This window comes from Neomonachus schauinslandi, chromosome 8 (genome assembly GCF_002201575.2).
Source record: "Neomonachus schauinslandi chromosome 8, ASM220157v2, whole genome shotgun sequence".
NCBI lineage: Eukaryota > Metazoa > Chordata > Mammalia > Carnivora > Phocidae > Neomonachus > Neomonachus schauinslandi.
This window is the reverse complement of record NC_058410.1, coordinates 54,265,772-54,284,354: the sequence shown is the minus strand read 5'-3', so window position 1 is coordinate 54,284,354 and position 18,583 is coordinate 54,265,772. Positions and strand designations below refer to the sequence as shown.

At 34.2% G+C, this 18,583-nt stretch overlaps 1 protein-coding gene across 3 annotated transcripts in view; it reads right to left on the bottom strand.

Annotated features, from left to right (window-relative positions):
• Nucleotides 1-18,583, bottom strand: part of ATG5 (autophagy related 5) — a 129,685-nt gene that overhangs the window by 96,968 nt on the left and 14,134 nt on the right. For 2 of the 3 annotated variants that reach the window (XM_044917688.1, XM_021693685.2), the window contains exons 3-4: nucleotides 15,600-15,727; nucleotides 6,816-6,894 (exon numbers count right to left, since the gene is read on the bottom strand). In XM_044917688.1, the coding sequence (XP_044773623.1) occupies nucleotides 6,816-6,894; nucleotides 15,600-15,727 (207 nt within the window). The remainder of the gene's footprint in view (nucleotides 1-6,815; nucleotides 6,895-15,599; nucleotides 15,728-18,583) is intronic. The other variant, XM_021693686.2, reaches the window with a different exon arrangement.

Genomic DNA, 18,583 nt, shown 5'->3' with positions numbered 1-18,583 from the left:
GAAGATTCTCAGTCTCCAGGCAAGAATGTAGCTCAGCCAACACCACAATTACAGTGAGGCCCTAAGCAGAAGATCCACAGAAATTGTGAGATAATAAATTTGTGTTATTTTAAGCTGTTACATTTGTGGTGATCTGTTACAGAGAAACAGATAACTAATATAATACAGTACTGATAGATACTACAAAACAACTACCAATATTTAGAGCTGGCAAGTACATGCAGCAGAAGCATGGGAATGACCATGAAGTGCACTCAAGAACAAGGAAAGCTACCTCAGACCTATGTCTTCAACACACAGTAAAAAAAAAAGCAGAAATATAGTAAATTACCTCAGGAAGACACAGTGGCTCTTGGCCTAGCAAGAAAGAACAAGACCATCAGAAAAGGGGTGTGGGCAGTCATACAAATATATTTAAAGAACAGTCAGAACCAGTGGCAGCGCCTTCCAAACACTAGGAAAACAGTGAATACCTTGATCCAAAAACCTAATTTTGTCTAGTCACAATCATTCAGCAGTGTTTTGCACAGAAGCACTTACCTTAACGCTGACCCTTTTTTACCTAGCAAATGCGAGCTCTACCACTAATAATCACTATCAAAATTTAAAATTAAAATCTATGCTCTTATCAAAACCAAAATACACCAATTTAGCACCATGTTATCAGGAGACAAAGAAAGAAAAACACCAAGGTACTGTTGACTTTGTTTACTCATTAAACTTTATTTAGGATATGTAGTAGAACTTGGCATTTTATTTTATTTTATTTTTTTAAAGATTTTATTTATTTATTTGAGACAGAGAGAATGAGATAGAGAGAGCATGAGAGGGAGGAGGGTCAGAGGGAGAAGCAGATTCCCTGCCGAGCAGGGAGCCCGATGCGGGACTCGATCCCGGGACTCCAGGATCATGACCTGAGCCGAAGGCAGTCGCTTAACCAACTGAGCCACCCAGGCGCCCGAGAACTTGGCATTTTAAAGAACCAACTATGTTCACCTGATGCTACTAAATTTTTGAGTCATGTAACAAACTTCTCTTTTTAAAAATTCCACATACTGTAAGCAACTTTTTAATTATAATGCAGCTTTGCAAGCAGCATACCCATAGGAATAATGTAAATATTAAAGGAAAAAAACAGAGAAAGAAAAAGCCAAAATAGCAAAATGTTAGCAACTGGCAAATCCAGGTGAAAGGTATGGGGATGTTCACTAGACAACTCTCAACTTTTCAAATACAGATTTAAATTTTTTAAAATAAAAAAGTGAAAAACAAGAATAAGGTAAGTTTCTCAGTAAGCTAATGAAGTTTATGGATCATACATGTTCTTGACGCTAATTAGAAAAGTCTGAAGAAGTTACCATTTTCACTCGTTTTGGTAAATGGACAAAGCAAATATCCAAACCTACATTTTAAAGCAGTAAACACTTTACAATTATGTAATGTTTCTCTCTCAGAATTCCAAAAATAATATAAAAATTTCTAAAAACATTATTTTCTGAATCATCCTTTCAACCTTTTGGATCTTTACACAATATTAACTTTTAAATCTGCACTGTTTTCCAAACTCTTTATTATTCAAGATGTGGCCTGCTGAACCAGTAACACTGCATTACCTGTGAACTTGTTAAAAATACAGAACCTCAATAGCCAAACTATGAAAGCAGCCCATGTGTCCATCGATAGATGAATGGATAAAGAAAAAATATGTATATATATACATACATATATATAATGAAGTATTATTTAGCCATAAAAAAGAATGAAATCTTGCCATTGGCAACAACATGGATAGAGCTAGAGAGTATAACACTAAGCAAAATAAGCCAGAGAAAGACAAATACCATATGATTTCACTGATACATGGAATTTAAGAAACCAAACAAGCAAAGGAAAAGAAAGAGACAAACCAAGAAACAAACTGTTAGCTACAGAGAACAAACAGATGGTTACCAGACGGAGATGGCTGGGGGGATGGGAAAATAGAGGATAGGTATTAAAGAGTATACTTATCATGATGAAAATCATAAATATTTATATGTTCATAGCTTTAGGATCACTGATGACCCATAGTCTTTACAGTGAGGGAAGGATTATTAATTTCATCTATTATATAATGAAATTGTAGTGATGGTAAGACAAGATTAGGATAGTGGCTAGAAGAATAGTTCAATCTGTTTCTACCTCTTGTGTATCTCTTGTACTTGTGTGTTAGGTTAGCTGTTAACTTTAATGAAATAATGTAAATCACTAAGGAGCTAATGAACAATCATTAATGTATGATCATGAAGTGTAAAAGTTCTTCTACAATAGGTGATGTTGCATCTTGGAAACCTAGCTGGAATGGATATGTCACCAAGATATAAAGTGTTTGGACCCATAATTTCACTTTGACAAAGTTATATAATTTTTACTAATACCTCACTAATTGAGAAACACATAGTAGTTACGATACTGGCTTGGCACAAGCTGGAGTAGGTTTGATTCCTTCCCTTCTTATTTTACATTTATGTAAGAAGATTCTTCAAATGTATGATATGGGGGGGGCATCCATGTAGTCATTTGAGACAGGTAGTTGTTAATTCTACTATTGCTATTTGTGGCTTAGATGCAACTTCCTCTCAAATGATGAAAATAATTAATATTACTGCTATTAATGAAATGAATGAACCTATGGTGGATGAGATGGTATTTCATGTTGTATACACATCTGGATAATCAGAACCAGCTGGTGGCATTCTTGAAAAGTCAAGAAAGTGTGACGGGAAGAAAGTTATGTTAACACCTTTGTGTTTGTGAAATGAATTTTTGCTCAGGTTGAGTTAAATGTATACAGCCTGAAAATAATGGGAGCTGGTGAACAAATTCTCCTATACTGGTAAATAATGCTTCTATCGATAAGATGTAATGAAATTATGCTACTACATAATATGCATCATGGAAACAAGGCCCAAGGATCAATTAGCCAGAAGTTGAGTCCTGTCAGGTCTCCTACTGTAAATAAGAAAATAAAACACAAGGCTCAGAGTATGGCTGGCGATCATTTAATATTTCTTCCATGGAGGGTTGTTTGTCAACTAAATACTTTTACTCTTATAAGAATGGCAATCATTATGGCAGCTGATATAAAACATGCTCATGTGTCGACATCTATGCCGACTGTGAATATATGATGAACTTGTGCAATAAAGTCTAAAAATCCAATGGAAAAAAATAAAAATAAATTAAAAAAATAAAAATACAGAACCTCTGCCCTCAGCCCAAACCTACGGAATCAGAATCAAAATGTGTTCCTTAACAAGACACAAAGGTAATTTGTATGCACATTAAAGTTTCAAGAACACCGCTCGAGACATTAAAATTCATTTACTAGAAACATTATATATCTATTCAAATGATAAGCAGCAAAGTCCGTTAAAAATTAGAGAAAATATCTGAAAGCTATTTAACAGGTATTCTCCCCCAAGAATTCAGTCTGAATCACAAAATGATCAAATGTGTGTGCGCGGTAGAAGCAGAGGGGGGTCTCTTGGAGAGTTTATTATTGCATAAAACCTAATCAAAATCAATTAATATCTTTGATAGCAACTGTAAAACAAATAAATTCAAGCTGTCTGGTTAAAATACAGCTATCATTTGACATACTCAATATCATAAAAGATAAAATACATCAACTGACATAAATAAAGTCGTTACTTGATAAATTCAATCTGCTGATAAACTATTATCTAGAAACTAAAGACAAAACAAAACCCTGCTTCCTCACTCTAAAAGCATTTGCTTTTCTAAGTGCAAATGTCTTACTCAGTTTCATTATAATCAATCAAAAGTCATAAAGTAGTACAACAGAAATGGGCCTAAATTAATCAGTATAAGCCATCAATTAAACACTTGGGGACAACTTTTGAGGAAAGCTAAGTCGTATAACCCTAAATAAAGGGAACTTAGTATACAGAAAGAAATCTGGGCAATAATTTTCCCCCAATATGGGCCAGGGGCAGAAAGTGTAAGAACAGCTGATAGAAATACACTGGTGGCTTGAGCAAATTTAACACCCCCTCTATAATATCCTTATTAGCTCTAAGATTCTGCTTTCTATTTGATTTCTCTAATAAACTTCCCATCTGGGAAGAAAATGGTGACCCACCAAAGACCTCAAAGAGTGATTCATTTAAAAATACCAAGAATATACCCATTACATGTAACACAAAAATAGTATTTTCTGTGAAAAATAACTATTTTCTAGAACAAAAATAAAACCTTAGGGAGAATACTGACACTGTTTTACAGTTTTGAAAATATCTTTAATGTTTGGCTTTGTAGAAAACAGATTAATTATTTGCTTCTACATTCAATGCTCTATATTGTTGTTTTGGCTAACTTATATAAATATACAGGCTTATAAAAATATGTGCTGGAAAAAGGAGTAGCATTTTAACAGACTTCAGATTTGTGGATATTCCGTTTTGATACCACACCAGATTCAGTAAGTATAGTTTATAACATTAATGTAGAATCTGAAAGCTTATCAACAAACATTTTGATCTCTGTTACATAAAAATCCCTGATTTGACCTTGCATTTTGAATAGTTCTTTTTCACATGCATTATTTTGTAACATCATGCATTGACCATTTGGAAAATATTTGTTTACTGAATTAATGTAGATCTTCTCTAAACGTTGACACATTTCATTACATAAAATTTTTAAAAAATTAGATCTGTTAAAATGACAAAAAATCTCAACAGAAAACTGTTTTAAGAATAATAAAGCTTTCAAGGTCATGGTAGCAGATACGTTTTCCAAAATTCTAATTTTCATTTAGAAGTTCACATTTTATCGACTGGCAACAAATACTGTTGTCCTTACAGTGAGAGATTCACTTCATTTATTTTAAGAAACTGTCTTACGAATATGTAAGTCTGATAACCACACTTTATCAGTCACTCTTTCAAATAAAAAAATGGTGTTTTATGAAAAAAGTGGCTTGTTGAGCTTGCCCTCAAACAAGGGCATAAGTGCTTTTCCTTAAGACAACCATCATATTTGACATACAGCAGAAGTGCTTTGTATGTACTCTCCATTTCAACACACAGATTAAAAAAACATGTACTTAAGATTAATAATAATCAATAATTCGTACTGCTTCATCCAGAACAGTCTTAAGTGAAACTGATATTCATTCTACTGCAAGTGTGTGGCAGTGAAGAATACAATAACCACCTGCAAAGTGTGGTACACCGCCCTGCTTTGTGCTATGGTGCCCACAGTTTTACCCATCATCTCTTTTGCCGATCAGTACAAATGTAAACACAGAGGAAAGGGCAAATAGCATCTTAATATTATTATGGAAATAGATTTGACCTCATGGATTCTTTCCAAGAGCTTCGGGTACACCTGTGGGTCCACGGACCGCTTTGAGAACCACTACACTAAAACAATCAAAATAGTTCTAAGCCTTTCCTACCATTATTACACTGCACTGACTCACTCAGTCAGTAATTACAGAGGGCTCGGTATGTAGTGCCAGGTAGGTACCGTAAAGTGTCTCAGTGTTTGAGTGTCTTTGTGTCATTCACTCATGTACCCCAAGTATCTAGAATAGTGCCTGGCTGGCACACAGCAGGCTTCTGGTATTTGTTGAATGAATACATAAATGGGTAGCTATGATATATTTTAACCTAGATTCCAAAGTCTTAGAGTGCATCCCTCGCACACAAATAATCTAATTACGGGAATTATTTCAACATAATGGGGAAGACTAACGTGCTAGGCAATACAGAACCTCTACATTCATTATGCTTGGAGTAGTTTTATCTTCATACCCTTCTAAACTTAAATTATTATATATACAGGCAGTCTTTGCTTTGCATGGTACCATGGTAACTGAAAGTCATGCATATCAGAACCATATCCTCACTCTGGTTCCGTGGTAACTAAAATCTGTGGTAACACGGTACTGTGAAAAGCACATTAGCGCAAATGAGAGGAAAATAAATGCCAATGACCCATACACTCAATTTTAGTAAAATGGGAAGGAAAGCATCTTAGGAAAAATGGGTGAGCAGCCTTTGGGCAGTGACTTTGAATGAGTGCCCCTTACAGGAAAGCAAATTAGATACCTAAAATGACTTTTCAAGCTACTAACATGCTTCCCCTCCCAAAGTCCATCGCCCTTTGAGAATCACTGCCTAGTGATCAAGTAAAAGAAGTATTACAATCCTTCAATGGTATTTGTGAATTGCTTGGGGAGCAGGGGTTGAAGAATCAAGGTGGTTAAGGGGAAAGACCACTTTATAAACTATTAAGACAAAACTAAGTTACAATAAATCTGGACTGGTCTTAAAAACTACAGGAATTAAAACTTCTCAAAACACACTCAGATCAAGTCTTTGTAGAGTTCTGTCTCCAAACACTTCTCACAATTCAATCAAAATAGCCTCAGAGGTACTCAACAGCATTAAGTTGTACCCCTCTCCACTCCCATGCCCACGCCCACATCTAAACTCATGATTTTGTTCTTCCTATTTGAGATTTTTTTTAATGAATATAAATATTCCAAAATATTACAAATTTTAAACAGTGTATTCAGCTCCAAAAAAGAGGCATTCATACATTAAATGTTTAAATGGCTCTGCCAAGAGTTAGCAATAAATCAAAAGACATATGGATAAATACTAGTGGCAGCTTAGCCACTAAAAAGTGTCATGGGAGAAGCAATATACAACTTCACTTAAAAAAAAAAAATTCTAGTCTAAGTCTACTGACTAAATACCACAAGTGGGAGAAATGGGAAATGCTATTTATTTAAACTATACCTTAAAATGTACTGTGATGTTCCAAGGAAGAGCTGAACTTGATGCAAGAAGATCAAACAGCAAACCAATTGGATAATGCCTAAAAATGAAAAGAGTATGTTTTAAGAAAGAATATTTTAAAGTTGTAACTACAACTCCAAAATAAATTTCAGCACATACTGTAACATCAAATATCAGGGGGCTTTAACCACAAATCATAGAATGATAACATTTTACACAGTTACTTGCCCAAGCTAATATGGTATAGTTTCCAGGTATCAGTTTTCTTCTAAGCATTTCATTCATTGAAGCCTCAATATACATAATAGGATTGTGCTAAAGCATCTTTTATCAGCCATGACCACTGTTATATCACAGTACTGCAGTATCTGATTATCATCCCAATATTCACATTGGACAGTTTATTAAAGTTTATTTAAATATATTTTTTTATTTTTAAAACAACTTAAAATATTAGAAAATTTTAAGAAGAAAAGCACCTTAAAAAAGCATGCAATCATCTATTTTGTGGTTATTACTATTAACGCTAAAGAAAGTGAGTCCTTACACGTATGCATACATATGTAAATATAGATTAGGCTTATCCTTTACAAAACACTATAACCTGCTTTTTCCGTATAACAACATGTCAGCATTTTCCAAAGTCACTGAATATTTTTCTGCAACCTCAGACTAAAGCTTTTTACAAAAACAAATTTTGGACTTCCTAATTTCCAAATATAACCATTACTTATAGTGAAGCAAATTATTTAGCAATAATACAAACCTTGCAGATTTCAACAAACAAATCTTATTTTTTAAATCATCCTTTTAAAGACTCTAAAGTGGCTTCAATAATGAAACAGAATTAAACAATACTTCCAACAAAGGCAAAAAGAGGACTACTTGGTGTCATGTACAGTCCTGTTCTTTATATGTTAGTGAGTTATTCCTAGATTCAGAAGCTGAAAAATTTGGAAATACATCTAATTCCCCTCAAAATGAATGACCCAAAATACTCCTAACAAAGATTCAAATATTGACTAATGCTAGTTATGTTTGTTTACATCTACGTAATACAATTGGTGAAAAGTCATCAATCACTAGAGATGTTATTTAGAAAGAATTTAGAATGAATGCCCTGCTAGTAAAATAAAACAGTGGGTAGTTTTAGTCATATATGTGTTGTATCTCTTAATAACCCTTAAACCTCTCTATTTGAAAGTCAGCATCTAATACGAATCTTTCATAACCAAATATGAATACTGAAGGAAATTTTGGACTATCTAAATAATAGAATGTTTCCTTCAGAAACATTTCAGACCCAGAAAAAAACCCTGGTCTGTCAAAAACTAAAATAAAAATAATTTGAGGAACAAAAATACTGCATTACAGAAAAGTTACAGATTCTATCCAATTCTGATCCTTCCCTCTTAACTTCTTAAAATTGTACAAGCTCGGGGCGCCTGGGTGGCTCAGTTGGTTAAGCGACTGCCTTCGGCTCAGGTCATGATCCTGGAGTCCCTGGATCGAGTCCCGCATCGGGCTCCCTGCTCGGCAGGGAGCCTGCTTCTGCCTCTGACCCTCCCCCCTCTCATGGGCTCTCTCTCTCTCATTCTCTCTGTCTCAAATAAATAAATAAATATCTTAAAAAAAAAAAAATTGTACAAGCTCTAAATAATGCCTTGTATTTTTACAAAACAGACCTTAGTTAGTCCTCATTCTATTCCAGGAATTCTACTTCATCATTCTAGGAATTATTTTATCATTATTTATCAATTATTCCCAACTGTGCTTAAAAAAAAAAAGACTAAAATAGTAACAATTTGGAAGAATAATGGCATGCCTAGAAGGATGATACAACAATGCATCCTTCCATTTTCTCATTGCTTCACCTAGAATATTACATCATATTTCAAGGAAATATAAAATAAGGATGCACACCCCATCTTTGGAGTCTGCTTTTATCTATCATTAATACAACTGAAAATTCAAAATGTCTAATTTTCCATGCATAATGGGAAAGAGAGGAAAATTGGCAAGGGAAAATGTTACACAATTATTACATAAATCAGAAGGTTTTTACAGAGACAGCAGTACTTTGGACTTTAATGACAGTGGCAAAATTGATCATTTAAGTGAAATCTCAGACTATGAGTCATTAGATGATATTCTAGGTGAACTTTACAGAATTCAAAAACTAATGAATGAACAATATATTTCTAAAAACATGGCATTCTTAATCCACCTAGTCATTCAACGGCAAGAATTTCATCATACAATATTTTATGACAAGAACCTGAACCATTTTGTTAAAAAGATGTGTGATGGTATTTTTTCATCTTTTATGCCATTTGTGCACCGCAATTTACCTGATAGTAAGTGAGCAAGAGCTAAAGGCAGATTTGTACCAAAGATGACTAGAAGGAATTATATGATGTAGAAATGAACAAGTATTGACTGATCATTCTAATTGGTGTTTACTAATGGAAACAAGTATTTTACAACAAAATCATGATCTGTCAAAGGTTTAAAAATTTCTTTAAGCATTGTTGTTAAGCACAAGAAGAGCCAGAAGTCACAATAAGCTAGAACCTCTTAGAGGTCTATTTGAATGTATGACAACTAATGAGTAGTTAGTTGCATTCGGAAGACATGGCCCATTTCCGGTATCTATACCTTCAAAACCAGAAAAATATGGAGCATAAATCTGAATTTGCTGTATCTAAATGCTTTTTAAAATTTCTAATAAAGTTGTCATACACTATTCTTTTATTTTTCTCTAAGTTACTTATAAAATAACTTACATAGATATATTTTTAAAGTTCACTGGTCTCAGATGGTAAATGATGATTCTTTTTCCCAATATACTAAAGATTAGGATGAAATTTAAATATTATGGTTGCTAATACTTACCTTTAATGATAAATGTATGTAAAGTACCAACATAAAAGCATTCTAAATATAATAACTAATAACTATCCTGTAATGATCTTTAAAAATAAAACTGCAGCAGAGAGAGTTATTTACTTCCTTCTGTTATCAAAGTCTACATGTATAGCTTGTATGTAGCTCAATGCAGATGTTTATGTCCAAATGATTTTGATGCAAGGATACTAACTCCAAACAAATATACTATCTGAATTAACTGGTTCCAAGACTGCTTATTTCTGATAAGTCTATTAATATGCAAGAAAATCTGTAACAGAAAACAGAACTGGCAAGAATTAAAGGTACTGAATTTCTCTTACACTATAATCTAATTTACATCAAGGGTTTCAAAAGTACTAATTTGTATAACTCCTCTAAACAGATACTCTACATAGTTTTGTCAAGAGGCTCCTAACCCACAACATAGAAACCACATAAGCCATAACTGTAAGTAAATCATAATGTAACCATTTATCTGTTATGTTGCTACTCCTGCCAATTTAACCTAAATTTAATAGAAAAGGAAGTGGTGAGGATATGAACCTGGAATAAATCCCAGAAGGGGGCCCAACTAGTAAAGGTTCAATCTATACTGCCCGATAAAAATTCACTGTACCAGAATAGCGTTAGGTCTATTTTCACACTTTACTCATTTTCTTTCTCTTCCTTACATTGCTCTAGTCTTTTCTAAATTCAATTCTCAAAATGAGTAATATTTTCATTTTTCTTTGCATAAGGTGTTTCTTCTTTACCCTTTCATTACTGCTAAAATACATACACACATACTGGTCACATGTATAGCAATAACGGATATGTTCCTAAGTCAGCCAAGGGTGCTCTCAGTACTCTAAACATCTGCAGTCAGATAGCAAAGCAGTATTCTAACATCAGCATTGAAAGAAAGCTTCCCCATATACTAGAGAGACTATCATCCTACTCCATTTCATTGAAATAAATGCATCCTATTCATAAGTCTACTAGTGATTCACTGGAAACAGGATTATATTTCATTGAATAAAAAAGGGTACAAACTGGGGCACCTGGGTAGCTCAGTTGGTTAAGCACTGGACTCTTGATCTCAGCTCAGGTTTTGATCTCAGGGTTACAAGTTCAAGCCCCATGTTAAAAAAAAGGGGGGGGTGCAACTCAATGTACACCAAAGTAATTTAATGTTTACAATCAATTTTGCCTTACTTTACCTATGGAACTAACACAAACAACTGTAAATTAGCACGGTGTTTCCACAGCTTTCTAACCCTATTCTTAGGCATGAAAAAGTACAAAACAGACAAGGGGATACCACCTGTCTCAAATGCTATGTAAATCACATTGCAAAATTCAAGTTTACAGAATTTATAAAATTTTAGAAATTCACAAGCTTAGAAAAAAGAGAATCCAAAAAGAGTCTGCACAGTATTTATAATTAAGAGGTTATTTTGTTAAAATTTACTTTTTTTTTTAAAGATTTTATTTATTTAGTTATTTATTTATTTGAGAGAGAGAGAGAACAGCATGAGAGGGGAGAGGGTCAGAGGGAGAAGCAGGCTCCCAGCTGAGCCCGGAGCCCGATGTGGGACTCGATCCCAGGACTCTGGGATCATGACCTGAGCCAAAGGCAGTCACTTAACCAACTGAGCCACCCAGGCGCCCTGAAATTTAATTTTGAAACCAGATAGACACAGTATTAAATCCTGGGTCATTCTGTTACATCTATGTTTAAGATCAACATCAGTGCTTGCTCCTTTTTTTTTTTTAATTCAAAAGGTAGTCTCAACTTACTTTCAACAACCAGTCCTGAAAATAAGTCAGTTTACACAAAATAATAATACTCTATTAGAGACACTTGCTTTTATAATTGACAGAAAGAAAAGCTTTTTCTAAAATTTATACTGAAGGCCTAAGATCTAACCAATATTAGGGTATACAAACAAAGTGTTCTTTAGAAGAACCAGGACCTGTTCTCTCAAAATAATTCTAATATAAAAGTAACAAATACAAACTTTAAACACTTGATTTACAGTAAAAAGAACCTTCACCTTTTAAAATGCAATGTTAGAGCACCCTCTGCTGACTAATCAACTCAAATCACTCTTAATAAAAAAAAAAGAAGAAAAGAAATCCTTGCATTTGAGTTAGACCAGTCCTTTCCTTTTGCCACGCAATTTTTAAAACTTAAGGACACAAAGGACTGTAGAGGATAAAACGGTAATCAAATAAAGCCTCCTCAGATTCTCTCTACAAATCAACAATATATTACTAAGTATTCATTATGTGTATACAACTGTTCTTAAATATCTTTCTATTCTAATATGGACAAATAATATAAGCAATTTAGAGAGAACCTACAGAATTGAAGAAAACAACAAGTAACAAATAGAATATCAGCAGATATGGTGGAAAGAGGCCTGAACTGAGACTTTCAAAATCTGGTCCTACTCACTCATTTGAACAAGTTATTTTATTTAATTTGGCCTCATTTTCTCAATAAAAAGAAGGAATTATTTAGATTCATTCACCCACTGAACAAACATTTACTTAGCACCTCTTATGTACTACTGCTTGAGGTACAAAAGCCCATGCTCAAGTATCTTATGCAGATATTTAAACAATTATAATAATAAATACGAACAGCAAGAGTTACAGAGTAAGAAGTAGTATCAATTTATGCTCTTTCTACCTTCTTTTATGAATTATCTAAACTGGTGTTTGATTTCCTTTCTCACTTGAATTTATTTAAAACTCCAAAGAATCAAGTATAAGTCCAAGTCCTACAAAACTTCAGTGGTAGCTGCTTCCCTATAATGATTATCCTATCATATGAAGCCCACTGCTTAATGCCAGATAGCTACTGATAGTCTATGACTCCTTTAACACAGGAAGAGAACTCCTTTAATGTAGGAGAAAACTGCTATAGTTGGGAGCAAAAAGAGGAAAAATCAAGACTTAGCCCAGAGGTCCTGGATTATATTCATGCCTTTGGAAGCTATTCCTTCCTCAAATATATGGAGTACCTCACAATATGGTAATTAGTCTCCCCTTATATAGGGGGATATGTTCCATATCCTTAGGGATATGCCCTAAGGATGCCTGAAACCACAGATAGTACCGAAGTCTACATATACTACACTTTCTCCTATACATACAGACCTATGATAAAGTTTCATTTATAAATTAGGCACAGTAAGAGATTAACAACAACTTATAGTAGAACAATTATAACAAAAAGTTATAAAAAAGTTACGTGAATGTGGTCTCCCTCTCTCAAAATATCTTACTGTACTACGCTCACCCTTCTTGTGATAGTGTTAGATGATAAAATGCCTACGTGATGAGATGAAGTGAGGTGAACGACATAAGCATTGTGACACGGTGTCAGGCTACTACTGCCAACCCTCTGACGATATGTCAGAGAAGGATCACCTGCTTCCAGACTGTGGCTGACTGAGGGTAAATGAAACTACAAAAAGCAAAACCACAGATAAAGGGGGACTACTGTACTAAAGGAAAAGTTTTATCAAAAGCCATTAAACACAATGAGCTTATAGCAAGACATACCTATGAAAGTGACATCATGCATAAAAAGTTAACACCCCAAAACCTAAAGCAAAGATACATGAATACAATTACTTTCACATAAGCGCTCTAAAAAGAAAAATTTTAATTTTTTACTCTTTAATAAAAGATTCTCAGAAGAGATAATACTGACAAAGTAAGAACATGATATATTTAAGCCAAAATCATTACTCTGTGGTAACAGAGAGAAATGGGTCCAAACATTATTTACTGATAAATAATACAAACTTACAGAATACAAGTCATATCAAATACAAAAAAACCCACCATACAGGATGGATTAAAACAGCAGCTGAAGAATGATGACTGAGCACTCATTTACTTATAAAAGTTAAATTGAGGTTTCCCATCTTTTCCAGAGTTTCTCAATTGAGGGTGGTTTTGTACCCCTCCATCCCAGGACATCTGGCAGCATTTTTTATAAGCACAACTAGAGGGAATGCTACTAGCTCTAGTAGGTAGAGGCCAAAGCTGCTGCTTAAAGTCCTACAATGTAGGTCTGGGTGGCTCAGTGGTTAAGCATCTGCCTTCGGCTCAGGTCAGGATCCCAGGGTCCTGGGATCGAGTCCCACATCGGGCTCCCTGCTCGTCGGGAAGCCTGCTTCTCCCTCTCCCACTCCCCCTGCTTGTGTTCCTGCTCTCGCTATCTCTCTCTCTCTGTCAAATAAATAAATAAAATCTTAAAAAAAAAAAAAAAGTCCTACAATGTACAGGTTAACCCTCCCACAACAAAGAATTACCTAGGTCAAATGTCAATAAAGCCCTTTAAGAAGCCCTACTTAACACTGATAAAACCGAAAAGCCTAGTGTCAGTCACATGAATTCTTAACAATAATGTGTATATAATACACATAGAGCAATACAATTTCAATATCCAACTATAATACAGACAAAATTGTCAAGAATATAGATATATCCTATTGCTACTCACCCACAATCTCTCCCCCTCCTTCCTTTCCCTCTACTCCCCTGATCCTTGCTCCTCTTATACTTCTTTTAAGCCACCTTCCCATTCCAAAACCTCCAATTCTTCTGAGAAATAAAAAGAAACAGAAAACATTGACTTATCTATGCTGCCTGAGGTCTAGAACTATTCAAGAGTTATAATGAGTCTGATATACACGATCATGAAGCTTGTCAATACTGTTTTTACTTAAAAATGAATGCTATAAAGAACTTTGTCATCCTTTCCCAGAACTGCCTCAAAAGGTTGGAGACGTGACCTATAACTCAATACAAAATCCCCTTGTTTCCAAAATCAATACAAAATATCACTTTGTGTATTTCTAAACTGTTATGAAAATCTACTCACTTGTGGGAATTCATCAGCATGAGGTGAGTTCCAAGAGTTCACTCCTTATTTCTAAGTAATGCTTATATTCAAGTCAGCTGCACTTATTAAACATCTACTAGCTTCCTTTTTTATGAGCCTCTTTTAAAACTCTTCATTTTAATACTCCAGATTTAGAAAGTAAGCCCACCTCTAACCTACTTATATTGTTCATATTTAAGTCTTGACTTTTTCATTCAACTACATTCACATAGCAGCATTTCGACACCTACATCCCAGCATACCTTGAACCATTTTTTATATTCTTCTCTGTAATTTCTCCAGTTTCATTAAATATTTTTGGAAGCACAATTTACAAAACTCTCAGTAACAGAGGAAATACAAAAATACATCATCTGAACATGGATAAGCCCACATTTAGGATTTATTTTCAGTATGTTTCTTAAGAATGATATAATATCAAAATTATTTTTCACATAAAAAGGAAATCAATATATTTTAACTTTTTAACCAACTGAGCCACCCAGGCGCCCCAGAAATCAATATATTTTAAATACTAAGCCAAGGCTAGATAAAATGTGCATATGGCACTAAATGTGGCAATCAGTTTGAAAGATGCCATTTTAGGTAATCATGTGTATATAAAGATCTGTTACAAAAATTTTGGAGATAGACACAAAATTGCATAGTGTCACAGAGTGACTTATTCATTAGGGAGTCTTAAATACATCTGGGAAAAAAAAAACCATAACCAAATACACTATTATTATGCCACTGAAAAATCTATTGTTGAAAATATATACAAATTTGTCCAGTCTCCCATGCATCCAAAAGAAGGCAGAAATATTTTCAATAAAATATTTAAACAATAGTTTAAAATTCACTGTATTATATGAGCTAGACTAGTGATTTATTTCTTTATATAACTTTTTAAAAATTGCCTCAGGGCACTATACCTTCATAAAGCTAGCATATACTCAATGCTTAATAATGCAGAAAAATTCACTCACCATTTCAGTGGTGTGCCTTCATATTCAAACCATATCTCACTAATGTCTTCTTGTCTCATAACCTTCTGAAAGTGCTTTTTCACTTTGTCAGTTACCAACGTCAAATAACTTACTCTTGGCAAAAGCAACTGAAATGAAAATTTGTAAAACCATATTTATTTACTATTTTTTCAAAAAAATATATACTAAATAGGTCTTTGAATTTTAAGGAAAAACAGCCATGTTCTTTGCATTTTTTTGAATATTCCACACAAAGTCAACTGCTTTTTATAGCAAAAAAAGCCTAAAGGTTAAGATGTTTTAAATTTCTTATGAGGTCATTACTTTAAGTAGGGCTTATAGCATAAGTACCTAGAATAAACAACACAATCTACGTACAATCTTTCTGTAATACTTTCCTCCAAATAAAAACACAAACGTAATCAGATGTCATGCTATTTAGGATACTTATTACTTCTATCAAATTCAACTTAAAAATCAGTATGATTCACCTGAATTAATTAAACTGTTCTGAGAAAATAATCGACTCAGTCCTAAGGTACATCTTGCCTTATCAATCAGGACTTCTCAATTGGTCCATCATGTTTTGATAATCTACTATGTATTCGCTTAATCGCAACGAAGAACACCAAGACAAAGATATAATCTGTCCCCCTCCATATGAGGCTAAAATAAAGGTAAAAAAAAATTTATAAAAAGTACTTACAAAAATACTTCACTGCAGCAACAGAAAAGACTTTAAAGATCAAACAGAAATTTTCATTTGATGAACAATAGGGGCCCACTACAATACAATGAATAAAAGGATGGCAGAATGAGAAACAGTATTTGAGGAATATTCTAGTAGTGGTAGATATAAAGAAGATAAGATTATAAACTGGAAATCTGTTAAGGAAATATTACATGAAGGGACGGGCATGAAAGAATGGAAAAATGAGAAAGGTCTGAAAATCAGTCAGAACAGATTTGGTTATTACTAATCAAGAAAGTGAAGGAAAGAAATAAGTTAAAAATGACTGACTGTTGAGCCACACATTTAGATCTTTAAAGGGCAATAAGGCACCAAGTTTAAGGTATGATGCTGGTAGACTGGTGATCTGCCACTGTTCAGCAACTCCCTCAATCCTGTCTTTACGGAGCCTGGGCCTACTTGGACTTTGGAGAGAAAAGTCTGAGAGGGAATGATGGGCTAGGTAAAACCTCAACTGGCATAGTTATGAAGGCCATCATTGTTTCTCCCCCACCAAAGATATCCAGAAAGAAAACATAAGAGAGCATTTAAGAAAACTGGTTAGAATTTTATAAAGAACACATATGAGTGGATAAAAGGAGGAAAGTGGCAAAACTTCATGTTTTCCCAGGACATACTCTAGCCATTTCTTGCTTTTCTAAGCTTCTGTCTTTTGCTGGTAAAACTGTTTTATTACTCTCAGGTGCTTTTGAGAGGCTAATTATGCATCATTTTCATGCTGTTTATTCAAAGTTATTATGTCTTTTGGTCAGTAAATCAAGTAGAATTACAGGGCTGGGGAATACTTACAAAGAGAAATATTCTGGATAAAGGAACTAACCGAAGATCAAGATAACAGGCCCCAACTAGGGAAGAGAACATGACAGTGGTCCTGGGGACAACAGGGTACAGGGGATGGGAGGTAGCTGGCATGCTCCAGTGTGGAACAGAACATACTTACTAATACTAGAAACAAGCTTTTGAAGAGCAATGTGGATTCAACAAAACATAAGTTCCTCTTTTATAAAGAAACAACCAGAATGTGGATTAGGGAAGAAGAGAAAAGGGAAACTAATACAGTGTATAAGAAAAAGCACTAGATGATTCACAGGCAATATTATCACCTCTAGTTTACACGCAGTTTAAATGACTTGCCAAAATCATATTCTATTAAATAAATGGCAAAGAAATGATTCATTAAAATCAGAAATGACAGAATCAAATATAGATGTAACATGAACATCTCTAAGAAATTAAAACAGCATGATTAATCAACCATTTTTTTAAAAATAAATAAGTACACAGTTGACCCTTGAAAAACGTGGTAATTAGGGGTGCTAACCCCCACACAGTTCAAAATCTTCACGTATAACTTTTGACTCCCCAAAAACCTAACTACTAATAGTCTACTGTTGACTAGAAGGCTTACCAATAACATAAACAGTCAATTAACAGATATTTTGTATGTTATATGTATTTTATACTGTAGTCTTACAATAAAGTAAGATAAAGAAAATGTTATTAAGAAAATCATAAGGAGGGGCGCCTGGGTGGCTCAGTTGTTAAGCAGCTGCCTTTGGCTCGGGTCATGATCCAAGGGTCCTGGGATCGAGCCCCACATTGGGCTCCATGCTCAGTGGGAAGCCTGCTTCTTCCTCTCCCACTCCCCTTGCTTGTGTTCCCTCACTCGCTGTGTCTCTCTGTCAAATAAATAAAATCTTTAAAAAGAAAATCATAAGAAAAGATAATACATTTTCAGTACTAAACTGTAAAAAAAAAAAAAAATGAGCATATAAGTGGACCCACACAGTTCAAACCTGTGTTAAGAATCAACTGTAATCTATTAGTCTAATAAGTTCTATACTAGTAAGTCCAGATAACTTAAAATGTCTGTTGGGCATTAAATAGCAATCTATTCTATAGAGCATATTAACCTACTAACCTATAGAGATTATAAAAAAAGAGGACAGACACATCAGGACTGAGGAGCATGGGTATCAGCTCCTGATTTTGGGGTGTTGTACTACATGCGTAGGGTTCAAAGTTGCTGAAAAGTCCACAAATGATTTTCATGAAATGAAAATTTCTTCACAATAAGGAATGAGGAACATTAAAATGTAAGCTCCAATAAGATGGGAATTTTTGTTGGTTTCGTTCACTGCTACATTCCAAATGCTCAAAATAGTGTTTGAATCACAGATCCCAAAGATTAAGTGACAAAAAGCCAAAAATGATAATAAAGGACAGAATCTAC